At 45.3% G+C, this 27,061-nt stretch overlaps 1 protein-coding gene across 3 annotated transcripts in view; it reads left to right on the top strand.

The window, feature by feature from the left end:
- The window catches only part of glb1l (galactosidase, beta 1-like), a 52,110-nt gene that overhangs the window by 22,768 nt on the left and 2,281 nt on the right, over positions 1-27,061 (top strand). For 2 of the 3 annotated variants that reach the window (XM_062457412.1, XM_062457414.1), the window contains 8 exons: positions 2,347-2,468; positions 2,639-2,679; positions 3,998-4,116; positions 4,463-4,537; positions 4,645-4,734; positions 24,932-25,045; positions 25,418-25,549; positions 26,791-27,018. In XM_062457412.1, coding sequence (XP_062313396.1) covers positions 2,347-2,468; positions 2,639-2,679; positions 3,998-4,116; positions 4,463-4,537; positions 4,645-4,734; positions 24,932-25,045; positions 25,418-25,549; positions 26,791-27,018 — 921 coding nt within the window. The remainder of the gene's footprint in view (positions 1-2,346; positions 2,469-2,638; positions 2,680-3,997; positions 4,117-4,462; positions 4,538-4,644; positions 4,735-24,931; positions 25,046-25,417; positions 25,550-26,790; positions 27,019-27,061) is intronic. The other variant, XM_062457413.1, reaches the window with a different exon arrangement.

The following is a 27,061-nucleotide window of genomic DNA, read 5'->3' as shown; positions in this document are numbered from 1 at the left end:
AACTTTTGACACCTAGGTTGTCTATTTAGTCCAAATATTGACGAAGATTTAGGGGTGGGAAAATAAATAATAATAATATATATGTGAGAGAACAAAGGTTGTGCCCTTGCCAAAGGCAAAGCACACCCAACTAGAGAGGGTACAATTTCTGGGGAAATTGTAGGGTGTGCTTGCTTGCGTCGGTTGCACAGGGGTCTGACATTTTTACAACTGATATTTCTGTAAATTTTATATAAAAATGCATAGCCTACTTATTATTTATAAAGATTACATAGATTTAAAAGCATCTTTTTTTGCTGCTCATTTACAACTCAAAATACGAGTGAAGTGTAGAATGAAATAGATGTCTTCTCATTTCCCCTGCAAGAGGCAGCCTCATAGCTGAATCAAAACCAATAAATTTGGCAGACCGGTGTAAAAATTGACGTAATCTATATGACTTAAACATCCTTTTAAGTTTTCCCTTGTCGTGATATTTTCAGGCATTTAGCCTACTCATATTGCATTCATTCATTAATAAAGAACCCCCTTTGAAGATTATTCTACGACATTACCGGCAGTTTCTGACGTTACCGCCAACTTTCTCAACCCCAAATGAGGGACACTTTCTTCCAGGTGCGCACACGCACATGCGCGCGCACCAACAGCTGACCAACAATAACGTAAATCGCAAGCTTTCATTAGCCATAAACCTACTAATTTTAGTGTAATTTTGGCAAACCACTAATAGCTACTCGCTTGGATGTATTGTTCATAGTAATAGTCACGACAATCACACACAATAACGCTCACCTCACCAGTGGCCAGTTCACACACACTGTCACCAACAAGCAACAACCGTGTCCCACAGCAACGTTTGCGGAGTTTTTGCGCGTTTACAGTAGCCTAGCCTATTGTCCGGTGAGGCTGTGATTGGAATACGGGACTGGAGCTGTCACTGACGGGACAAATCAAAATCACCCATAATTCGGGATGTCCCGGACAATTCGGGACGGTTGGCAACCCTACCGGCAGTAGAAGATGGAATCGCGATTCAAACAGTACCATCTGCTAACTGAAAATATGCCCCCAAAAACGTAAATAAGCTTGACATTTGTTTAGTGGAAAATCGCTCATTCATAAAAAGCTCACTGGTACAGTAGCGATCATTGTCAGTAACAACGCAAAATGCGATATAGCCCTGTGTGGAGAAGCTGCCCCGGTAAATTCTACTACTACAGTACAGTACTAGACTACAGTACTGCTGTGTTCGTCTTGGTAGCGATTGAGTTGGTTGAATTCGATGTAACGTTCCGTTATGGTTTAGGCTGAAATTAATTATTTTCATGAACAGATTGACAAAGTTTAGGCTGTGGCAATGAAGTTAAGGTAAGTAGTTAGATAGACTTTTGATTTAAGTAAGGGGAGTGCCGAACATGTTCTGTCGCCGTTTGACTTCCTACAGCTGTGTAGATGTTTTTGTAGTAGGCTACAGCGTTGCAGTGAGCAACACTGGTTTGAAACCACAGGTAATGATAATTTCACCCACAAATCGTTTACTTGTAATGTAATGTCATAATAAATCCTACAACGAAAATGTATTTGTGAGGAATGTTTATTTTAACGATTGAAAACAGATCATAGACCACTGTAGTATGTGTTGCCCGGGCAACAGAGGCTAATGTCATGCTGCTAATATACCTCAGTGAAATAGTAGACTAGGCCTTCTGTTTCCGTTTCTACTTAAACCATGCAACAGAACGTAAATACAAATACAAGCAACTCAATCGCTACCAACACGAAACTTTTGACATCGACGTTGTCTATGTAGTCCAAATATTGACGAAGACTTAGGGGTGCGAAAAGAAACAATAATAATAATAAATATATATGATAGAGAACAAAGGTTTTGCCCTTGCCGAAGGCAAAGCACACCCAATAAGAAAAGGTAGAAACACATAAGTGGCTCCACAGCTTCGCTGCTTGGCCACCAATAATAAAAGGTAGAAACACTTAAGTGGCTTCGCCGCTTCGCGGCTTGTCCACCAATAATAAGAAAAGGTAGAAACACTTAAGTGGCTTTGCCGCTTCGCGGCTTGGCCACCAATAAATGTCATCACCAGCTGCATCATGGCACTGCACTATGTCACCGACATCATCGTGGGCACTTTAAATATTACACACACCGACATTTAACTTGATGTTTTTTTCTGGATCTCTAGTTATGGGCTTCATATCAGGCTATTGTTACATCAACTGAGGTTGTCTTTAGCTATTGTTGCATCACCCGAGGTTGTTGTTAGCCATTGTGATATCACCGGAGTTTGTTGTTAGCAATTGTTACATCACCTGAGGTTGTTGTTGCAGGTGAACTCTGAGTTCTACACAGGTTGGCTGGATCACTGGGGCGATCAGCACGCCCAAGTAGACACCCAGAAGGTCAGCAAAATGCTGCGGGAGATGCTGTCTATGGGCGCCAGCGTCAACATGTATGTACCCCTAACCCCCACATGTATGATCCCTTACACCTACATGCATTATCCCTAACATACCTTAACCCTGTTCATGGTTCTGCACACACACCAAAGGTGTATTGATGGAGGTGTGAAGTATTGAGAGCAGTTACATTTATATACATTTATATACATTTATATCACAGGTACATGTTTGAAGGAGGAACCAACTTTGGCTACTGGAATGGTATGGAACTATATGTATCATCACAAAGGGTAATTTATCACAGAATGATTCAAGTCCTCATTAGAACATGTTGGGTTGTTTTGCTCTGTCTTGAGTTGCATGGTGCAGTGTTTCTCACAGAATTAGATAATATTTGTGGTGGTAGGCAGGGGCGGAGTCAGACGTAAACATTATGGGCTTAGCCCAAACCTAGGTCCTAAAATCGGTTTGATGTGAGTATGCATAGAGACTTCAACAAGTAATACAAGCACGTGTGTGAGCAGAGTGTGTGAGCGTTTGCATTATTTTGAGCGCAGAATAGTGAGCTTTATGTAATCTAAACATTACATTGGACTCACATTGTTACATTTGCCAAATGTATTTAACTGTGAATATTATTATATTTAACTTGAATGTATCAGTTTTGGACACATTTGTCCAGAGAATTATGGTACTAAGGCCAAATCCCCCCAAACCCTAAGCCCTGAACCATCAAAGACTTACTTGACGTCGCCTTCTAAGTGAATGAGTGCAAGAGGCTTCATGGGCTCAAAATGCTATACATTGGAATGGGACCGCACTTTGCTGCATTATAGGCAAAATAGTAATGTTGTTGGATCAAATCTGTTGAAAGCATATTTGGAATTTATCATAAAAGTTAACATATAAACTACACACAGTTCTGGCTATATTAACCATCTAATTTTGTGTTTAGACTTACAAGTAAACTTTTATTTCTAACTAGGTTTACATCAGGGTTGGTTACTCCTTCCATGCTTGTTTGTTTACCGTTCCTCTTCCTTTTATAAAGGGGGGGGGGGGGGGGGGGAGGTGCCGGGACTTTTCTCTTTAAAAAAAAGGATGTATAAAGAGCTCAACATGTCTGCGAAAGAGCTCTCGAGCACTTGACAATTTGACAGTGTGACAGCCCTAAACCCTCACAGATTTAGCGAGAACGTGTCTGTGAGGGTGGACATTGGGATCGGGCTTAACCGTTCGTAAACTCCGGATTGATGCTCTTGCCGTTTTCTCTGAGGGGAAAAATCAGTTTGTCACACGCATTGATTCAGAGCGTGCGCGCAGAGGGGGATATTCACTGACGGGTCTGTTGTAGTGAGAGAGAGAATGCAAGCGGGGCAAGAAGAGGCTGAGCGAATCAATGCGCTGCGCGCAGCTCTACAATGTTTCTTTTTTTGCCATGTTTAACAGTAAAAAAATAAAATAATAATTGTGGCGGGCCGCCATAAATAAATCAATGAATGGGAAACACTGGTGGTCTGTTGTCCTGTGGCTTGGCTGGACCTGGTGTAACATGTTGTTAATCCTGTCTTTCCTGCAGGAGCTGACCATGATAACCGGTTCCGGTCAGTGGTGACCAGTTATGACTACAACGGCCCTCTGACCGAAGCTGGGGACCCCACAGAGAAGCTACTGGCCATCAGAGACGTCATCAGGAAGGTAGCACAGCTCTACCCAGAGTAAAGACAGGTCCCAAACTAGCATGGGATTAACCCAGCTCGGGGGTCGGATGGCTGAGTGGTTAGGGAGTAGGGCTATTAATCAGAAGGTTGCCGGTTCGATTCATGGCCGGGCCAAATAATGTTGTGTCCTTGGGCAAGGCACTTCACCCTACTTGCCTCGGGGGAATGTTTCTGTACTTACTGTAAGTCGCTCTGGATAAGAGCGTCTGCTAAATGACTAAATGTAGCTCCCCTGTCAGACAACACACAGGTCTGGGTCCAGGGTATGAACCGTAGATTGGGTTTTATATTGATGATTCTTGCATCTCCTTTGCTGTGTACAGTTTAGAGATATCCCGGTCGGCCCCATGCCCCCAGCGTCTACAAAATTTGCCTATGGCTTTGTGACTCTGACAAAGGTAGGTTAAAAAAAACACTTCCACAGACACTGTACTGTACAGAATGCAGACAACTCAACATAGAAATGTGACTGTGATGTGATTCATGTGGCAACCCGTGGTCACAGGTGGGCAACATCAGCAGTCTCCTTAGCATCCTGTCACCCCAGGGACCAATCAAATCACAGCACCCTTTGACCTTTGAAGAGACGAAACAGGTAAGAGAGGCTTCTGCCAGAACCTTCCGCCTTAGGAAAATGAACATCCTCAGAAAGACAACATACACTCTCTGGCCACTTTATTAGGTACACCTCGCTAGTACCGGGTTGGACCCCCTTTTGCCTTCAGAACTGCCTTAATTCTTCATGCCATACTTTCAACAAGGTGTTTGAAACATTCCTCAGAGATGTTGGTCCATATTGACATTATAGCATCACGCAGTTGCTGAATATTTGTCGACTGCACATCCATGATGCGAATCTCCCGTTCCACCACATCCCAAAGGTGCTCTATTGGATTGAGATCTGGTGACTGTGGAGGCCATTGAAGTACAGTGTACTTATTGTCATCTTCAAGAAACCAGTTTAAGATAATTGAGCTTTGTGACATTGTGCATTATCCTGCTGGAAGTAGCAATCAGAATATGGGTACACTGTGGTCATAAAGGGATGGACATGGTCAGCAACAATACTCAGGTAGGCTGTTGCGTTTAAACGATGCTCAATTGGTACTAAGGGGCCCAAAGTGTGCCAAGAAAATATCCCCCACACCATTACACCACCAGCCTGAACCGTTGATACAAAGGCAGGATGGATCCATGCTTTCATGTTGTTTACGCCAAATTCTGACCCTACCATCTGAATGTCGTAGCTGAAATCGAGATTCATCAGACCAGGCAACGTTTTTCCAATCTTCTATTGTCCAATTTTGGTGAGCCTGTGCGAATTGTAGCCTCAGTTTCCTGTTCTTGTCTGACAGGAGTGGCACCCGGTGTGGTTTCCTGCTGCTGTAGCCCATCTCAGGTGGCTGAGTGGTTAGGGAAGCGGGCTAGTAATCAGAAGGTTGCCAGTTCGATATCTAAAATCTAAAATAGGGGATCTAAATACCCTTTCTTCCCCATTCTGATGCTCAGTTTGAACTTCAGCAAGTTGTCTTGACCAGGGGCCTGTACTACGAATCAAGATTTGGCGTTAGCGAGGTAACTTCAGGTTCAACCCAGGGTTTTCTGTATCACGACGGTGGATCACTTGTTACCGGGATAGACGCCATGGTAACACATGCTGAACGCCTAACCTGGTCGGGAGCAGGTTAAGTTGGAGATCAAAGATCAACCGGTATAAAAGCCCCGCCCACTAACTCATTCTTGAGGATAATGGCGTCACCATTCATAGAATATCCTGTGGAGCTTGGTGCGCGGATAGTGAGAGGTGCGCTCAGAAGAGCCAGTATGGGGGGTGACAAGTGCCCTCGCACGCCCGAACAGCATACAATGTATACTAGCTTTGCCCACAATGTGCGTGTCGTCTCAGCCTTTTTATCCTTGGTTCCCAATGGTGGTGATGGCGGCGACTTAGTACTACGTGAGGGAACTTTGATAGCGGCGACGTAGCGGCGACGCTAGCTTTGTAAACATTGCATTTGAGCGTGTGAGGTGTAGCCCGTCTGCAATCACGGACGCCGCTACGCCAAGCGTCTGCAATCACGGACGCTGCTACGCCAAGCGTCTGCAATCACGGACGCCGCCACGCCAAGCGTCTGCAATCACGGACGCCGCTACGCCAAGCGTCAGCAATCACGGACGCCGCTACGCTAAGCGTCTGCCATTATGTGGTAAGTTAGCTATGCTTATTGCTCTAGCATAATGAAAGTACATCTTCAGTGTGGCTGTTTCAGCTAGCTAGTGTTGGGCTGTATTGGCAGACCTGAATTAGTCATGTTTGATATGTATTAATTTCGTATTTTATGCATCACATTCTAGTAATGTTTTCAGTGTTGTAAAATGTATATTTGCTGGTTTGATAGTCTAGAGTTTTGTCGTGCAGAGGCCCAAAATGTGTTTACATATTCTCTTGTTTTGCAAAGGCATATTTGGCTTACTGCAGCCAAGTACCGGTTATGGGCCATTTGAATTTGTATGTGTCAGGCAATTGTTCTTTCATATAGCCAGCGTCGCTATTTAAATCGTTATGAAATTTGAGATTTCTACAGTGAAAAACAAAACTTGGAGATATTGCTGGTACAACAACAATGTATTGTTAGCCTATTTATTAACAACATAAATGCATAGCCTCTGGAACATATTTTATCAGGGGGGTGGCTTAATGTTGCAGGGCGACAGGGACGGACTGGGAGTAAAAATAGGCCCTGGACTTTTATCCAGACCAGCCCACCAGAACCGGCCCCTGTATACGCCACCACAGCTGCCTGCTAATGCATGCATCTGTGTTTGATGTGATGCTAGTTCGGGAGTTCGATACTTAATGCGAGCGCACGTGGCGCGAGAGCCAACTTTTTGGGCCTTTATTTGAGCGCAAAATAGTTTTTTGATATTGCGTATGACTATTAGTTTCCCTGTTACCTCTGTGTGGCACAGTGGGATGACAGTGGGTGGTGGCAGCAACACCACCGTATTTCCTGTCACTGCAGAGAACAGTAATACATTTCACTCCTACAATATTCATAAATAATTGTTGAATGAAAATGGTCACATAGATTACTTGAAACATACATATGCCTGGGTTTCCGACCTGCTGCCACCAGGGTCTGAAGAAATGCCCCCTCCACTCCTTCCATCATGGGGCGACCCTGGTAGCTGGAGAGGGCCAGCTCCTCAGCAGGAGCTAGGCCGGATTAACCATTAGGGCAACTGGGCACTTGCCCAGGGGCACATGACATCTAAGGGGCCCTGGACAATGTCAACTAAAATGTTATATCACGTTATGAACGCAGTCCTAACTTTCCTTAATGTGAGTACTTTATTGCAACTCGTTCGATCAAAATATTATGTTAAATCACGTCAAAAACAATGTTTGTGTAGTGTGGTATTGTGATCATCTGGTTCATATAGATACTATTGCAATACCACCCCACTCCAGCAGGAGGTACAGTTAACCCTGAAGGTCAAGACCTTGACAGTAGATTAAGCAGTCCCAACCTGAGTGATGTCATCTACAACCTCTGTGAGTTCTTATATTAAATACTGAACATGATCATCTGGATTGAATCCTCATTTAATGGACACTACGTTATCACATATTGGCGACGAGGATACTGGATGGAGAAAAAAAAGGGCCTGATTAAAGTCGGATGCGTCGGGATGACCGCAGGTGGCAGACGGTAGGAACGTGCAAAGTGCTATTGGACTGGAGGTAACGAGCAAAACGGAAAGATGACTACGATGATGATAGGCACCCTGTCAACTTTTGATGCAAAAGAGCAGACTTGGGAAGAGTACTGCGAGGTTCTTGATCAGTTTTTGAAGCTAATGGGATCGATGATGGAGAGAAACAGAGGGCTACTAGTATCCTAATCAGCGTGGTCGGTCCAGCAACGTACAAGCTCATGAGAAACCTGGTGAGTCCAGATAAGCCATCTGCGAAAACATTCGATCAGTTAAAACAAGTAATGAAAGAGCACTTCAATCCTAAACCAAGCGAGATGGTGCAGAGATATGTGTTTGACTCGCGTTCACGTCAGCCTACGGAATCTGTGAGTGCATATGTAGCGGAGCTCAGACGACTAGCTCATGACTGTAACTTTGGCACTACACTGGAGCAAAGGTTAAGAGATCGTCTTGTGTGCGGTATGAATGACGACCGGATTCAAAGACGTCTGCTCTCCGAAATAGACCTGACATTTGAAAAAGCATTTAACCTTTTAACCCTCGTGCTGCCTTCGGGTCACATGACCCAAAGGTTCATAACGAACCATCGTTGTGTTTACCCAATTTTACCCAATACAAAAACAAATAAAAATAATTTTCTTTTAACCTTCGCAATGTGGGGGGTCTGAGAGAGCCCAACGGTTAAAAGAAAATGCTTCACTTTGTTTTTGTATGCGGTAAAGTTGTCGCAATACGACGGTGGGTCACAATGACTGATGGGTCAGAACGACCCGAAGATAACACAAGGGTTAAGGAGTGAGTTATTTTTCCAAAACGGAAGCTAGCTAGTTTTAGTTAGCTTCCGTTACCTAGCAACCTAGCATAATACTCGTAGCAATGCTACTACCTGCTAGTGTTACTTGTTAGCCTCCTAATTGTAAATTTTGAAGCCATACTATAGCGTTTGTCATATAGTTTTTGTCTATCGGAAAATAGTCGGTTGGAATGTTCAGAATCACATGTGTGACGGTACGCCTTAACGGGTTAAGATAGCAGTAGCTGCAGAAACTGCAAGTAAAAATGCCCAAGACCTACAAAAGGCGGCCGTAGCATGTAACAGCATGAAAACGGAGGGAAATGAGACAAGAGGAGAATGGAGAAACAAAGAGAGAGATTGTTATCGTTGTCACGGAAGGCACAGTGCAGCTGAATGTAGATTTAAAGATGCCAAGTGTCATTTCTGCGGGAGAGTAGGGCACATCGCTAAGGCTTGTAGGAATAAAAGTAAGGATGATGCCCGTCCCAGTGAAACCAAAGCACACAGAGCAGAGCGGCGCGCACGCTTTCAACCCCGTCCACACAGGTCACGCAACGTGTGTGAGAGACAAAATGATGATGATAGCTCTGATGACGAAGAAGCATTCATACTGGCATGCCTGAATACAGAAACTTCCATGCAGAGAATTAAACCATTCGAAGTCAACGTGGAAGTGAATAAAAAGAAAGTACACTTCGAAATAGACACAGGATGCAGTGTGAGCATTATGAATGAAAATAAATTCAATGAGATGTGGAAAGAAAAGAAACGCCCCAAATTAAATGAAAGCAAAATGTCTCTGAAGTCATACACGGGAGAAAAAATCAAAGTAGTGGGAGTTTCTGAAGTAAAAGTAAACTATGCTCAGCAAATTAAGACATTACCCCTAGTGGTGGTGAAGGGCACTGGACCTAGCTTGTTAGGTAGAGGCTGGCTGGAGGCTTTAAAGCTCAAGTGGGATGAAATTAAACATGTAAAAACAGATGCACATGAGCTACAGGAAGTACTGTCAAAGCATGAGGATGTTTTCAAAAAAGAACTAGGCATGTTAAAAGGCATGAAGGCAACAATCCGTGTGTCTGCGAATGCCCGTCCAAAGTTCTATAGGCCCCGCTCAGTTCCGTATGCCATGAGGGCGAAAGTAGAAGAGGAGATAGATAGGCTCCTGAAAGAGGACATCATAACACCTGTCAAGTACACTGAGTGGGCGGCGCCAATTGTTCCGGTGTTGAAGCCGGAGGGCTCCATTAGAATATGTGGCGATTACAAACTAACAGTAAACAGCGCCTCCTCACTAGAGCAATACCCTATTCCTCGTGTAGAAGACCTGTTCAATACACTGGCAAGAGGGACACGGTTCTCCAAACTTGATTTAAGCCACGCCTATCAGCAGATCGTGATGGATGATGACTCCAAGAAATACCTAACGATAAACACACACAGAGGCCTTTTCACCTACAATAGGCTCCCGTTCGGAGTTTCATATGCTCCAGCCATATTTCAGAGAACAATGGAGAGTTTGTTGGAAGGCCTGCCCGGAGTAGCTGTTTACCTTGACGACATTTTACTGAACCAGTCTACACGTTTTGTGGATTTGGAAAAGGCGTTCGACCGTGTCCCTCGGGGGCTCATGTGGGGGGTGCTCCGGGAGTACGGGGTACCGGACTCCCTGATCGGGGCTGTTCGGTCCCTGTACGACCGGTGCCAGAGTTTGGTCCGCATTGCCGGTAGTAAGTCGAACTTGTTCCCGGTGAGGGTTGGACTCCGCCAGGGCTGCCCTTTGTCACCGATTCTGTTCATAACTTATATGGACAGAATTTCTAGGCGCAGCCAGGGCATTGAGGGGGTCCGGTTTGGGGACCTCAGGATCGGGTCGCTGCTTTTTGCGGATGATGTGGTCCTGTTGGCTTCATCGGGCCGTGACCTCCAGCTCTCACTGGAGCGGTTCGCAACCAAATGCGAAGCGGCTGGGATGGGAATCAGCACCTCCAAATCTGAGGCCATGGTTATCGACCGGAAAAAGGTGGAGTGCAATCTCTGGGTCGGGGAGGAGATCTTGTCCCAAGCGGAGGAGTTCAAGTATCTCGGGGTCTTGTTCACGAGTGAGGGAAGGATGGAGCGCGAGATCGACAGGCGGATCGGTGCGGCGTCCGCAGTGATGCGGGCTCTGCATCGGCCCGTTGTGGTGAAGAAGGAGCTGAGTCGAAAGGCGAAGCTCTCTATTTACCAGTCGATCTACCTTCCTACCCTCACCTATGGTCACGAACTGTGGGTAGTGACCGAAAGAACGAGATCGCGAATACAAGCGGCCGAAATGAGTTTTCTCCGCAGGGTGTCCGGGCTTTCCCTTAGAGATAGGGTGAGAAGCTTGGTCATCCGGGAGGGGCTCAGAGTAGAACCGCTGCTCCTCCGCGTTGAGAGGGGCCAGTTGAGGTGGCTCGGGCATCTGATAAGGATGCCTCCTGGACGCCTCCCTGGTGAGGTGTTCTGGGCACGTCCCACTGGGAAGAGGCCCCGGGGAAGACCCAGGACACGCTGGAGGGACTATGTCTCTCGGCTGGCCTGGGAACGCCTCGGGGTTCCCCAGGAAGAGCTGGTGGAAGTGGCCGGGGAGAGGAAAGTCTGGGCCTCCCTGCTTAGGTTGCTGCCCCCGCGACCCGACCCCCGGACAAGCGGAAGATGATGGATGGATGGATGGACATTTTACTGACTGGAAGAGACACTGTAGAGCACTTGAGCACGCTGGAGGAGGTACTCAGGCGACTGGAAGAGGCAGGACTGCGACTGCGCAGAAGCAAGTGTGCATTCTTGCAAGACCAGTTTGAGTACTTGGGTCACAAGATTGATGCTGAAGGCCTGCACCCAGTGCTGAGCAAGGTAACAGCCATCGAGGAAGCTCCACCTCCAACCACAGTGACTGAGCTGAAAGCATATCTTGGCCTTTTAAACTACTATAATAAGTTCCTTCCTAATCTCGCCACACGTCTAGCACCATTACACAGATTGTTAAGAAAAGACATGCAGTGGACTTGGAAGAAAGAACAAGAAGATGCGTTTTGTTTGTCTAAACAGCTGCTGAAATCAGCAAAAGTCCTGGCTCACTATTCAGCAGACAAAGAACTTGTGCTGGCATGCGACGCCTCACCGTATGGAGCCAGCGCCGTGCTGTCACACATCATGGAAGACGGAAGTGAAAAACCCATAGGCTTCATGTCACGCACACTGACACCAGCTGAACAGCGTTACTCACAGCTCGACAAGGAGGGGTTAGCCATCATATTCGTAATCAAGCGATTTCACAAGTATATCTATGGACGAAGATTCACGATCAGCACTGATCACAAGCCATTGATCTCGCTTTTCCATGAAAAGAAGCCGGTGCCACAGAGGGGTCCCCAAGAGTGCAACGGTGGGCAATACTTCTGAGAGCGTACGAGTACAATATGGTGTACAAGCCAGGCAAAGACCACGCAAACGCAGACGCATTGAGCAGGCTACCACTGCCACACATTGAAGAGGAGGATGACACAGGACAGGTCCTCATGCTGGATGTGGTGGAAGACCCACCAATCACAACAGCCCAAGTGAAGCAGTGGACTGCAAAAGATGAAATATTATCACAAGTGCTGTTGTGGTGTTTGCATGGCTGGCCAAAGGAGGTGGCTTCAATGTTCAAGGCCTACAGCCAGAGAAGGCTTGAACTCAGTGTCAGAGATGGATGTGTGCTCTGGGGAGCGAGAGTGGTTGTTCCAAAGAAGGGGAGGGCCACCCTTTTAAAACATCTACACTACACACACCCAGGCATCTCCAGGATGAAGGGCTTGGCACGTTCATACGTGTGGTGGCCAGGTATGGATGCTGACATAGAAAGAGAAGTACAGTCCTGCCACACATGCCAGGAAAACAGAAAGGCTCCAGCTGCAGCTCCTCTCCATCCCTGGGAGTGGCCAGAGACACCCTGGAGTAGATTGCATGTTGATTATGCCGGCCCTCACTTAGGCAGGATGTTTCTTATTGTGATCGATGCGCACTCAAAATGGCTTGATGTGTATCCAACAAGTAATGCAACAAGCCAAGTCACCATTGAAAAACTCAGACAGTGCTTTAGCACACATGGCCTGCCTCAGACAATAGTATCGGACAATGGCACATGCTTCACAAGCCAAGAGTTTCAATCATTCCTGAAACAGAATGGTATACAGCACATAACATCTGCACCCTTTCACCCGGCATCAAATGGCCTAGCCGAAAGAGCCGTGCAAACGTTCAAACAAGGAATTAAGAAAACAAAAGGAGATACTTTGGAAACCAAAATAGCAAGATTTCTGTTCAATTACAGAATAACACCCCAAAGTACGACTGGCTTGTCTCCAGCTGAAATGCTGATGTCTAGGAGACTGCGGTCCACACTGGATCTTCTGCTGCCTGATGTGAAGTCAAAGATTCAAAAGAAACAACTCAAACAGAAAGCACAACATGACTTACACGGCAAATGGAGAAGCTTCTCTCCTGGTGACGACGTGTACATCCGAAACTATGGTCACGGACCAAGGTGGGTCCCAGCCGTCATTGAGATGAACACAGGGCCTGTCTCCTACACAGTGCAGACAGGAGATGGACGCGTCATGAGACGTCACGTGGACCAGATCCGTAAACGTCACGCGTCGATGACAGAGACATCCATGCCGGACATGACACTGGAGCCCATGAGTCTTCAGGTTCCAGAGAACGCAGCGGAGGCTTTGACCAGAGACTCGGCTGTTCCAGCGTCAGTGAGAGGAGAAGGGAGTGAGCCCACTGAAGGGAGTGAGCCCACTGAAGGGAGTGAGCCCACTGAAGGGAGTGAGCCCACTGAAGGGAGTGAGCCCACTGAAGGGAGTGAGCCCACTGAAACAGCCCAGGTTCACCCTCCAGCTGATCCGCCAGAGACGAGTGCAGACTCACCACCGGTGCTGCGACGCTCTGAGCGCACAAAAAAGACTCCAACTCATCTGAGAGACTTTGTGAACTAGTAGTGAGCTCCCTCAAGCAAGAGCAAGAATGCGCTCTGGGACTCACTGGAAGGATGGTAGTCCACCCACCTTCCTAGTTATTGTTTTCTGATGTTTTAAAAACAAAAAAAAAACAAAAAAACAAAACAATGCACAACACCTGTAAACATTGCCATTGATGTATAGGCTAATTATACTTTTCAATTAAGAGTTACATCGGAACACTATTTTAAGATAGTCAATAGTGTTATGATTTTATGTAGATTATTTTGATAGTTAAAGCATACAGGATAGTTAGTCAGACTGTTACTGTCTATAGTATATAGTGAGCAGTTAAGGTCACAGTTAATGTTGAAGCTCACCAGAGTAGTTTACTCTTAAGGGGGGAGGAATGTGGTATCGTGATCATCTGGTTCATATAGATACTATTGCAATACCACCCCACTCCAGCAGGAGGTACAGTTAACCCTGAAGGTCAAGACCTTGACAGTAGATTAAGCAGTCCCAACCTGAGTGATGTCTGTCATCTACAACCTCTGTGAGTTCTTATATTAAATACTGAACATAATCATCTGGATTGAATCCTCATTTAATGGACACTACGTTATCACATGAAGTCTAGTAGCCAGTGCCGCCGCTCCCATAACGCGCACTACGCGCTGTGCGTATGGCACCAACTCCTGAGGGGGCACCAAAAATTAGCCAACTGAAAAATCATCATAGTTATAATACTTATAATGCCGATATTATTTTAGTATAGAAATATTAGGCACGTATATTACAAAACAGGCAGAACAAGAGATATAGCCTATTTAAATGCATCCCCCCCCCCCCCCCACAAAAAAAAAATACACACTCAACTTCCCAAGCTCGCTGTGGGTGCCCTTCCGTATCTCAGTGGCCTGACGAAGTTTGACAGTAGGCTAGGTCAACTTTTCTAAAATGGGCTTAAAAAGATAACAGGAGTCAGGGGAAGAAAAAAAGAAAGAAAGAGACTGCGAGATGGTGCCCGTGCATCACTTTCAGGTAATTCCATGTTTAATCATTGTTAAATATGGGAAATGTGCTGCTAATGGTTAGCCTATGCATACACCTCAAACTAGCTGACGTTATTGCTAATGTTAGTACACTCAAATATGTTTTAACTTAGGTGCAAGCTAAATTGAAATTACTTTACATTCTATGATGCTTTTATATTCGATTTATCAAATAGTTTTTAAATTAGTAATAAATGTGGAGAGCTCCTTGGCTAAACCAGGCTAAGAAATGCAAGGTACGTGGGGCTGAAAAATTAAGAGACAAAAAGACATCACCTTCTCTAGACAAGACTTTACCAATAGGGGTTATGCGCAACATTCTTCCGGGTTCTACAAAACAGATGTAACTACTTCCGGCCGTCCGCTACTGATGTAAACACAGCGTAGTAATGGCCACCTTCGGTGTTTACAGGAGCTAACGTTACCCTTAATTACAATTTCCGATGTACACCGTATTGCCAAACGGACGTCCAGAGCCCCGAGTACTCTGTTAGACAAGGTATTTAAGTTTTACGCCTCCTCATTTATTCATAATTATGAAGGTATGTAATATGTGTAGCTTTTGCTAATGGCATCGGATATAGCGATAGTGTTAGCTAACTATCAGTAGTTAGTTTAGACTTGTATGCTATCAGTAGTTTAGTCTTTTATTTTTGCTCGCAGACGATTAAAACAGTCAAACGAAGACTGCATTTTAGCGATGGGGTTATAGTACCAACAGTATAATTACTACGATGTCCTGTGTGTTTATGCTGGTCAACCGTTATGTAATCCATCTGACTGTAGGTCTAATGTGTCGACTGTAGGTCTAATGTAGACTGCTGTTCTGGCAGGTGTTTCAGATTTCAAAAATATTGTTAGAATAATGATAAAAGTACTGAGTGGATGAATGCTGTATCTTCTTGTCCACCAGTTTCAAACAAAGACAGGTTGACCGGTACTATCAGTGTCAGAGCAGCTTGTCACAGGTCCATGCAGAAGAATGAAAAACCACACAGCTTGAGAGTAGGCTAATGTTTAGGGATGGGTTTGGGTATTCTGTTCAATTTTGCAGTCTGTTCCAGTTCAATGACTGCAGCATAGCATGCGTTCATCAAGCCTCTCAGAACGAAAATATTTACATTACAACTGCTTTCATTTGACCATGAGCATGTTCTCGACCCTGTAAACATTCTTCTGAGACACTTGATAAATGGCTATAGTCTACCTGTTAGTGGAGAAGTAAGGTAATTGGGGCGAAGTTGATTGACAGTAAATATTTCTATTGCAACATATTTGGTATGGTATACCTCACCTCATATTGTAATAGACTTGTAGGAAACCCCTTGTCAACAAACGTACCCCAGCAACTTTACTAGGCCAATTCTTAATTCAGCGGTATCTGAATAGTAGCAAAATTCACTTCAAAGGATACATCAGTATCAATGTTTGTCTAATTGACTCTTTGTGTATTTTACACAGATAGTGCTACGTGATTCAGAACCTGTCGTCATGACCTCCAGTCAGTGTTCGTGCAAAGCTGGCACAGCAGTGTGTAATGACACTGCTGCACTGCTCTTTCAGACAGTTCATTACTCAGAGCTCAATATCCAGGTTGTCCCCCCTGTTCATGCCTGCACAGAAACTGAACAACAATAGCACAAGCCCAGAACTACAGTAAGGGTTGAGGCAAATGTACTGTATATGTATGTAAGAGTTAGGCTATGTATGCAGCAATAAAAATGGTAAATTGCTAAAAGAAAGTATTGTGATCTAAGGTCAGAAGCATTTTGAGGTGCAGCGTAATATAGTGGAGACTCAGTTTATTTTCCCAGCGGTAAATGGGACTGCACCCGACTACATCAAGTCTCTCCTCCAGCCTTACACCCCCACCCGCCAACTACGGTCTTCTTCTGACAACCGTCTGGTGGTCCCACCGCTCAAGAGTGCCCGGTCTCAACACAAGCTCTTCTCCTGTCTGGCCCCCCAATGGTGGAATCAATTCCCCACCTCCATCAGAGACACTGACTGTCTCCCCACGTTCAAGAAAAGGCTCAAGACGCACTTGTTCCGGTCCTTAGGAATGATTGGCTGGACCTGATGTTAGTTTCCTCCAGGATCACAATGACTCTTATTGAGAGACTTGTTGCTCTTGTTGGTTAGTTGTAACTGACTTAAAGTTATTGTACTCGCTGTGAATTATATTATTGTTGCTTGCTTTTTCTACAGGTACACACTTGCACTTCTGAAGTTTATGTTGTTTAATTGTAACTTGTCTAAACATGCTCTTATGGTTCTTCCCTTTGGGACTTATTTGGTTTTTCACAATGTGTGCTTCATGTTTTGGCTACCCGCAATGTTTGGGGCTATCTCGTTGTTATGATCAGTGACCTATGCACTTTTGTAAAGCTCTCTCTTGGAAGTCGCTTTGGATAAAAGCGTCTGCTAAATGCATAAATGTAACTATCCCTCCAACGTCAACAGCTGCAAAGTTCCATAGTCTTCGGGTCTTTTACCAAATGATGGAGTGGAAAGGGGGAAGTGAACGTATGGACCAAAAGACTGGGGGTGGCATGTTTTGGATGGGAGATTTATGCCAATAATGACCATCAGGTCATTGGCAGAAGGATGATTGGATGAAGATTGGGCCGATGTATTTGTCATATGAATGGTGTTTCTGACTATTCAAATTAGAGCATATTCAATAAGTGTGGAGCTCATGTGCATATTCAAATTACTTTCAAAATAAACTTGTAATAAAAAGTTACTTTTCATTTATACTTTTACTATGTTAAGTTTTATTGTGGTAGGAGTAAAGGAAAAAATTAAGCCTATTTGGGTGTGTTGACAGGTAGGCTTATACCTTCTGCCTACCTGCACAGCGGAATAATGATTTAGAGAAGGGACGGACACTTAGACGTTTGTCTTGTTAGCCATCAATGCGTGGCATTATTTATTGATGCTTCTCTCCGTGAGAGTCAGGTAACAAGGGAAGACTGAGAGGGTGAACATCCCCCTTTATAAGATCATCAGTCACACGTGACTGATGTCATATGAGGCGCAACAATGCCTCCTCCTGGACAAATATAATTACATTCATACACTTATCCACTCTCAACACTCCCACTTATGAATGACATGTATACTGTACAACTTTTACATAATAAAATGAACAAAACAAACAAAAATGGCAGTGTCAAATGTCAACATTTTACAAACCAAACATGACTCCTGCAAATTTCCACAGCTTAAGTCTGGAGGCGGGTTTTGTCATAACATCCGCGACCATGTCGTCTGTGGGACAGTAAACAAGTGACATCTTGTCTTCCCTTATGGTAGACCTAATGAAGTGATATTTAATGTCCACATGCTTACATCTTTGTCTACACACAGGGTTCTTAACCAGCGCAATTGTCCCCTGGTTATCCTCATAAACAACAGTTTTCTTATACACATAGGTATCTATACCTCCCAGTAGTTGCTCCAAATAAATACACTCCTGTATTGTTAGAGCTAGAGCCATGTACTCGGCTTCGCATGTAGATAATGCTACTGTGGGTTGCTTCTTGGCTTTCCAAGAGACTAAGGAGCTGTCTTTACCCATACTCACACAATACCCCGTGGTACTGCGTCTGTCACTAGCGTCCGCAGCCCAGTCTGCGTCACTATACGCCTGTAGGCCTAGACTCTCTCTGCTCTTCCTGAAACAGAGTTGTTTGTCTGCAGTACCCCTGAGATAACGCAAAACATGTTTCACGGTAACCCAATGTTCATCTGTAGGGTCAGCAAAATGCTGTGATAACTTGCTCACCACGAAACATAGGTCAGGACGTGTACAGGTTGTCAAGTAAATGAGACTGCCGACAGCCTCCCTGTACTTCTTCACATCAGACATTTTAGGCGCATCTTCAGAGTAGTCTAACTTTGGGTCACATGGTGTTTCTCTGATTCTACACTCCTGCATGTCGAAGCGTTCCAATATCTTTTCAACATACCTCTTTTGTGACACTTTTACATAGCCATCAGACTGGCTGAAGTCCATGCCCAGAAAATATTTCAACCTACCTAGGTCCTTCATCTTAAATCTGGTAGAAAACATGTTTTTCGCTTTCTCTAGACTCTCGTTGTTGCTGGCTGCAATGATAAGATCATCCACCCAGACAACTACTATTACCTTCCCTGTCTCTTTAGACTCTTTTGTGTAGACGCAGTGGTCTGTCGGGTTCTGAGTGAAGTTGTCATCTACTAGGCATGTGTGGAGCATCTCATTCCAATTACGCCCCGACTGCTTGAGGCCGTAAATTGACTTCTGTAGTTTACACACTAACTTCTCTCCCTCTTTTTCGTAACCTTCAGGTTGTTCCATGTATATATCTCGATCAATGGGGGCGTGCAGATAGGCTGTTTTCACATCCATTTGATGTAAGATCAAATCGTCTTGGGCTGCCTTCTGCATCACTACACGTATACTTGTAAGATTGGCTGTTGGTGAGAATGTCTCGCCATAATCTAGCCCTGCTCTCTGACTGTATCCTTTTGCTACAAACCTAGCTTTGTACTGGTCATGTCCGTCAATGTCACCCTTGATCGAGTATACCCACCTTCCTCCCACTGTCTTCCTGCCCTCTGGTAACTTAGTCAGTGTAAAGGTCTGGTTGTCCTCTAAGGACTTCATCTCCTCGTCCATCGCTTTCTCCCACTTCCCTGACTCAGTTGATGTCATGGCCTCTTTAAAGGTCAGAGGTACACCACAAACTGCACGGTAGCAATAATCTACATTAATGAGTGTACTGTCATCATCAGTATCTTCCACAGTATAATCTCTCAGATACCCCGGGGGTTTACGCTCTCTGGTGGGGTATCTCCCACTGTCTGAGGCATGCGGCGTCACCCTAGGGTGTTTCTCGCCCTCATCCTCTGATGCTGACTGTGGACCGTCAGCCTGTACATCTGTGCTCAGTACACTAGGCTGTGGAGTCTCTATGCTTTTGTCACAAGCTACTTTGGGGTGCTAGTTCCTGTGTCTGAGTCTCGTTTTCACAGGTTGTCTTCGTGATAAACTTTACCAGTCTGTGCTTCTGCACTTTTCCTTTACCGGGGTAGTAAACTAGATAGGCGGGACTGCCCTTGTCATGCCCTACAAAGAGTCCTCTCTCACACCTAGAATCTAGTTTCCCTCTGTCTTGCTGGTAGGCATAGCACACTGACCCGAATTTATGCATACTGCCTAGATTGCACCTTTTACCTGTCAGTGCTGTATATGGGGTAGTGCCTGTGTGTTTGTTAAAACACCGGTTCCTGGTATAGGCTGCTTCCTGGATGGCATAGTGCCAAAGACTCTTAGGTAGGCCACTGTCGATAAGTTTACATCTGGCCATCTCAAAAAGAGTGCGCCCTTCCCTTTCAGCTGTCCCGTTCTGGTGCGGGGAGTAAGGACAGGAAGTCTCGTGTCTAATTTTGTTCTTTCTCAGTAGTGTCTGGAACTCTCTGTTAATGAACTCGGTCCCGTTATCTGATCTGATGCATTTTACAGTGCCATAAGGCGCTACATCTGCCAGGTACTTCTCAGTGGCCTGAACTGCATCACTTTTTGCTTTCAGAAAGTAAACCAACACTGCCCCTGTACACACATCGGTGAAAGACTGCATGTACCTGAAACCATCTATGGACTCATTGTTTACTGGACCAGCTAGGTCTGTGTTCACCAGTTCAAGTGGTGTCTTTACCTTATCAGCCGGATCTCTGTTTCTCGTTTGAGTGAACTTTCCCTCTATGCACACTGTACATTCTTTATCAGGCCTAAGCTTTGCACCTTTAATGTGCATGCCTTCTGTTACATCCTGCAGCTTCAAGATATCCTCGTAATTGCAGTGACCCATTATCTCATGCCATGTTTGGATATCATAGCTGACATTACACACATCATCTACATCACATTCGGTTTGCAAGTAGTACATTCTCTTATATACATAAATATTATACCTTGTGCCATCCGGCGACAATATGACATTTTTACCTTCGTCGAAGAACACTTTGGCACCGTGAGCGGTAGCAGACTTCACTGAGAAGAGTTCTTGGGGGTACGAGGGGATGTAGAGAGCGTTCTTTAAAGTCACTGCACACCGGCGGCCCTCGCTGTTTATGAGGCATACCTGTGCGTCTCCCCTGCCTTGAGCCACCCCGACGGTACGCTTCCCGTCTGCCAGCTCCATGCTGTGTCTCTCCGGCTTGAAGGTGTTGTCGAAGCGCTTGAACTTGCTCCTGTCGTTGATGATGTGGGACGACGCGCCCGTGTCCACGATCAGTCCCTTTCTCTGGATCTGCAGCCGTTGACCTGAGGGGCTGGCATCTTCTGTGTGTGCCCTGAAGGTACGGTCTTCTCCTCCCGCGGCTCCCCGGGCGCCATCTTGTTCACGACCTGCTCTCCAGCTACCGTCGCCGCCGCCATCTTGGACACACGCACACCGGGCGCTCCGTTCCCGCTCCTTCTTTGAGCATGCCATGTCTGTGTGTCCCCTGCTTTTGCAAAAACTACACCAAACTTTCTCTGTGCAGTCACCCCTTCTGTGGCCCTTTTCTCCGCACCGCCAACACACCATCTCCACTGGCCCGGTATTTTTCCTTGGCGCCGCTTGGGCCCTCAGCACCCTTTCTCCCGCCTCTTCTGCGACTGGGTCTGAGTCTTCTGAAGCCTCGAAGTTCCTCAACTTTGCCTTGAACTCTCCCAGCGTCATGTCTGCTGAACCATGCGTCACCATCAGTGTGAACGGCTTGTACTTCTCCGGTAACCCCCTCATGATCATCGCCATCATCAGTCCCTCACTCGGTGCTTCACCTGCACCCCTGAGTGCCGTTATGATCTGCTCAGCTCGGATAACGTATTTGGTTACGGTCTCGTTGTCAGCTTTCTTCAGCGCAGTCATTGTTATGTACAGCGAGACAATCCGGGGTCTACCTTTTCCGATGTAGTGTTCTCTTAACACCTTGAGGCTCTCGGCCCTTGTCCTTCGTGTCTCTGAATATCAGTCCCAAGCTCGTATTGTCAAGTAGCGGTGCTAATGCACAATAGGCGTCAGCATTCAGATTGTCATCATTAGCCTTTTCTTCAACCGTCAGTGGTCCACTGGGCTCTGTGAGGATCGTCTGCTTCAGCCCCACTCCGTGCATGCAGCACAGCATCCTTTCTTCCCAGAGCTCATACTCCTCTGCTCTCCCGTCAAACGTGGGCCACTTGTTTTTGTTCATGGCTTTTTCTGTTTGTAGCTCAGTTTAGCTCCTTTTCAGCCTAGCTTTAGCTTCCCGGTACTCCCGATGCTAAACTAGCTCTTTATGGTAATCCTACTTCTGTATGCTAGCTATCTACGCACGTGTCCGTCAAACTTTATCATCATTCTCCGTTAGCTGGGCCCATAACCTGTTGACAGGTAGGCTTATACCTTCTGCCTACCTGCACAGCGGAATAATGATTTAGAGAAGGGACGGACACTTAGACGTTTGTCTTGTTAGCCATCAATGCGTGGCATTATTTATTGATGCTTCTCTCCGTGAGAGTCAGGTAACAAGGGAAGACTGAGAGGGTGAACATCCCCCTTTATAAGATCATCAGTCACACGTGACTGATGTCATATGAGGCGCAACAGTGCCTCCTCCTGGACAAATATAATTACATTCATACACTTATCCACTCTCAACAGGGTGTATTTTGGGCATATTCGATTAGTGTATAGCTCATTTGCATATTAACATTCATTTTTAAAGAAACTTGTAATGCAAAATTTTGTACTTGTCATGGGTAGTTTCATTGTGTAAAGTTTCATTTTGATAGAAGTAAAGGAAAAAAAATAGCCCCATTGGGGTGTAATGTTGCCTGGCCTTATTGGCACCCATCTCGTATTGATGAGAATTTAACATATTTCCTCAACTAGGATTTCTTAGGACTTTTAGTATGTTGTTCTAGACACCTCATAGAAATGATCTAAGCTGCAAAAAATGTTTTACAATTAGTCTGTTGTAAAACGCTACTTTGCCTGGACTAATAGTAACAAAGTTACATACTAGCTAGTTATAACAGTTACACAGAAAGAGACACAATATGACAACGAAGTCCAAGTGGACTCAAAGAACGCAGTGTTCGGCAATCAACTGCAACAACTACCAATGTGACAGTATTTATGCCTTTCATCGCTTTCCCAAAGACCCTGACAGGTAAATTTTGTCGGTAGCGTAATCTTATGCACCTGCTAACTTTAACGTATTTTTTGTCTAGTAGTAGGCTAGTGAACTTAATTCCTTCTAGGAACTGCAGGTCCTAGCCATAGAAACCAGAATAATGATTATGGATATGACAGTAAATTAAAATGAGCTTCTTAAATTAATTTGCTGAATTCATATATTTCATTGATAACTTATTTGTGTATACTGTAGGCTAACGTTGTAATGTGTACTGTAGAGCTAGCGTACCTCCTGGGAAACGGTCTAACGTTAGGCTATTATAACGTTATATAAACTCATCACTTTATTCTTACCTGTCACACTTAGCGTAATGTAGAGAGTAATATAATTTATAAAATGCTTGAACTTCTCTGTCAATATAAGTACTTTGCATCACCAAGCGCTGCAGATCTGTACGGAAATTTGAAGCGGAAACGATTACATCTGTTTTCCGGTTCGAACGCTGGGCGCTCCGCATAACCCCTATTGAAAAATGGCTTGTAAAATGTTTATTTTACATAAAGCTCAAAAAACTATCTTGCGCTCAAATAAATAATAATACAATACAGAAACAAAAGTTTAACATTATGGAATGCACACGTGTAATTATGGTCACATCTTGTGCCTGGGGCAGTGATATCAATAAGTCATGTAGCTTACGCATTTACAGCGTCTGCTATTTTCTGCCAGCTTGGCAGCAGCGACTTTGTTGACGTTTGCCTGTATTACATGTCTGTATTCCTGATATGTTTGTATTACAATATTTCACTCAGGAGGAGTAGACAAAGTTTGTAACAATATTGTCCGCTCCTCCTCCGTGAAATATGCGGCTCTTGTTTTGTCCATGTTTGCGATTGGACATATGGTGCAAACACCGCCCCTTTATGTGAACGCGCACGTCTCTAGATTGGAAACATCTGGGTTGAGTTAGAGAGTTGATAACCGCCGTTGTGATACCGCTTATCGTGATTGCGATTGTTAGGCTTCGTGTAGCCGGGCAACTGAAAGTAATCCAGAGCATGTTGATCTTGATTCGTAGTACAGGCCCCGGGTCTACATGCCTAAATGCATTGAGTTGCTGCCATGTGATGATTAGCTAATTGTGTTAACAAGCAATTGAACAGGCGTACCTAATATCTACCCAGACGCTCCCATGTTACCCCGCTCCTCATCTCTCTCCACTGGCTACCTATCATGGCCCGTATCAGATTCAAGACCCTGGTATTGACCTTCCGAGCAGTGAACGGGACTGCACCCGTCTACATCAAGTCTCTCCTGCAGCCTTACACCCCCACCCGTCACCTACGGTCTTCTTCAGACAACCGCCTGGTGGTCCCACCGCTCAAGACCGCCCGGTCCCAACACAAGCTCTTCTCCTGTCTGGCCCCCCAGTGGTGGAATCAACTCCCCACCTCCATCAGAGACACTGACTGTCTCTCCACCTTCAAGAAAAGGCTCAAGACGCACTTGTTCCGGGAGTACAACGGTACTTAGGAATGGTTCGCTTGACCCGATGTTAGTTTTCTCAAGGATCACAATGACTCTTGCTTAGAGACTTGTTGCTCTTGTGGTTAGTGGTAACTGACTTACATTTTTGTACTCGCTGTGATATATTGTTTTTATTATTGTTGCTTGCTTTTTTCCACAGGTACACTTGCACTTATAGCAGTTCATGTTGTTTAATTGTAACTTGTTTAACTACATGCTCTTATGGTTCTTCCCTTTGGCACTTATTTTGGTTGTTCACAATGTGTGCTTCATGTTTTGGCTACTCGCAATGTTTTGTGGCTATCTCGTTGTTATGATCAGTGACCTATGCACTTTGTAAAGCTCTCTCTTGGAAGTCGCTTTGGATAAAAGCGTCTGCTAATGTAAATGTAATAAAGTGGCCGGTGAGTGTATATATCCCTGCGTATGGTAGGCCACTTGAGACACACAAAAACAATAAGTAAGCATATAATTGCAGACTCCACAGAGTTGCAGGTGGAGTCTGGAAGGGATGACATCCTGGCCCAGGGTTCCATTCTAAACTCATTCCATGCCTCCACTGTGTTTCAGTACTATGGCTACATGCTGTACCGGACCAAGCTGCCTCGGGATCTCCCAGAGAGCACACCTCTCATCTCTCCCCTGAACGGAGTGCATGACCGGGCCTATGTGTCCGTCGCTGGGGTGGGTGCACAGCAGTCGCCTTCAGGGCTTTGTTCCCGTCCAGCCTGCTGCACGGCTGCCTCTCCCAACACTGACACAGGGCTAGGAGCTAAACATTGACCACTGGTCAAACAAGCCAGTGGTTTATTGTCGCTGATTGTGGCTTACTATATTTTCAATATATTTACTGTATACCTATTAGTAATGGCTTTAACTGCTAAATCAGTATAGTATTATTTAATTTACATTATTATGTAAGAGGGGCCATCAGGCCATCACTGTAAATACAAATTTGTTCTTAATGATCTTGCCTGGGTAAAGATTAAATAAAAAATAAAATAAAAGATGTTTGAAAGATGGGATATCTCTGTACGTCCTTGGATGTGTGCGCAGGTGTTCCAGGGCCTGCTGGAGAGAGACACCACTCTGGTGATGAATGTGACGGGCCGTGAGAGGGACACCATGGACGTCCTGGTGGAAAACATGGGCAGGGTCAACTTCGGCAGCAAGATCAATGACTTCAAGGTCAGGTGCTGGGTCCAGCTCAGAAGGATCAGCAGCTCAGTCCAGCTAATCATAATCCTAGTCACAGTATACAGGTTTTTTGTGTGTGCAGGTATTAGATAAATAGTTTTACAAGAAAACGAACAATACTGTTTAATGTCCCCATTCTCATGAGTTCATTACATATGACTCAATTGGTCACATTCCTGGGGGTTTCAGGTTTCATTCGCATCTTAGATATGATGCCTGTTACCTTGCTCACGTTTTGATTCATGTGTTGTGATGCTGGGAGACAGTGGCCGGCTCCTTGATCAAGACACTTGATGCAACCTACAAAGAGATGGTGCTCAGCTGTAAATCGTTCCAATTAGTGCTGGCCTTCCAACAGGTGGCTTAAGATAAGATTCTGGGCGTAGGGCCAAATAAAACTGTAAATCTTGACTTCTAGCTAATGCCTCTGTAACAGAGTGAGAACCGTGAAACTCACTCCTCAGGTATATAAGAGGCCACCCGCGTCAAAGAAGAGCTAGCTTTTCTTTGGCGTAGTTGGTAGTGGTAGCGCTTGGCAAGTCGGAGGCCGAGCATTCGAATCCCGTGAGTGGCGAAATACCTTGTCAGAAGGAGCGTGGCTACGGCTCTTACAGACCCGTCACATTGGTGCCGTGACCTGGATTCACGAGGGTAGCGTCAGCTGACCACCGGAGTGAGTTTCAGAGGGGTGAGTGTAACGGAGTGAGAACCGTGAAACTCACTCCTCAGGTATGTAAGAGGTCACCCACGTCAAAGAAGAGCTAGTTTTTCTTTGGCGTAGTTGGTAGTGGTCGCGCTTGGCAAGTCGGAGGCCGAGCGTTCGAATCCCCTGAGTGGCAAACTACCTTGTCAGACGGAGCGTGGCTACAGCTCTTACAGACCCATCACACCTCAGCCTACAAAGGACGATACCTGTGTCCGGGTAGCCCCCTCCCTCGCTCCTCAGCCACTGTCACACAGATCACACACACAGGCTCAATATCTTGCATCATTCAGTGGTATTAGTCAATCAGTCAACAGTTTAATATATGTTTTCCATGAAAATAGAATAATACTAAAAGGAGTGATTCAAGAGATTCATTCTTGATATGATTAATCAATAATCATCAATCTTAATCAATTCAACAGTATGGTGTCAATTTTCACGTCAATCTGATGTACTTTCTATTTGTATATCGCTTGGATAAGTGTTGAATGAATACATTGCCAAACGTGAATATCTTTTTTTATAGGGGCTGTTGAACAACCTGATTCTAGGCAGGGATGTGCTGACGGACTGGGAAATCTATCCTCTCAACATCGATGAAGTCATAGCTGGAGGCTGGCCTCCTGCGGGCCAGCATCGCCCCCACACAGGCCCCAAGACAGAGTCCTTGGTGGGGCCGGTCTTCTACTCCGGCACCCTGCAGCCCAACGGCCTATCCTGGGACACCTTCCTCAAGCTGAATGAATGGACCAAGGTGAGAGCATGCTCACAGACCTGAGGGCATAGGTTTGGGTGAG

The sequence above is a fragment of the Osmerus eperlanus genome, chromosome 3, assembly GCF_963692335.1.
Source record: "Osmerus eperlanus chromosome 3, fOsmEpe2.1, whole genome shotgun sequence".
Classification (NCBI taxonomy): domain Eukaryota; kingdom Metazoa; phylum Chordata; class Actinopteri; order Osmeriformes; family Osmeridae; genus Osmerus; species Osmerus eperlanus.
The sequence above is the reverse complement of the archived record's forward strand: the minus strand, read 5'-3'. Positions and strand labels throughout refer to the sequence as shown.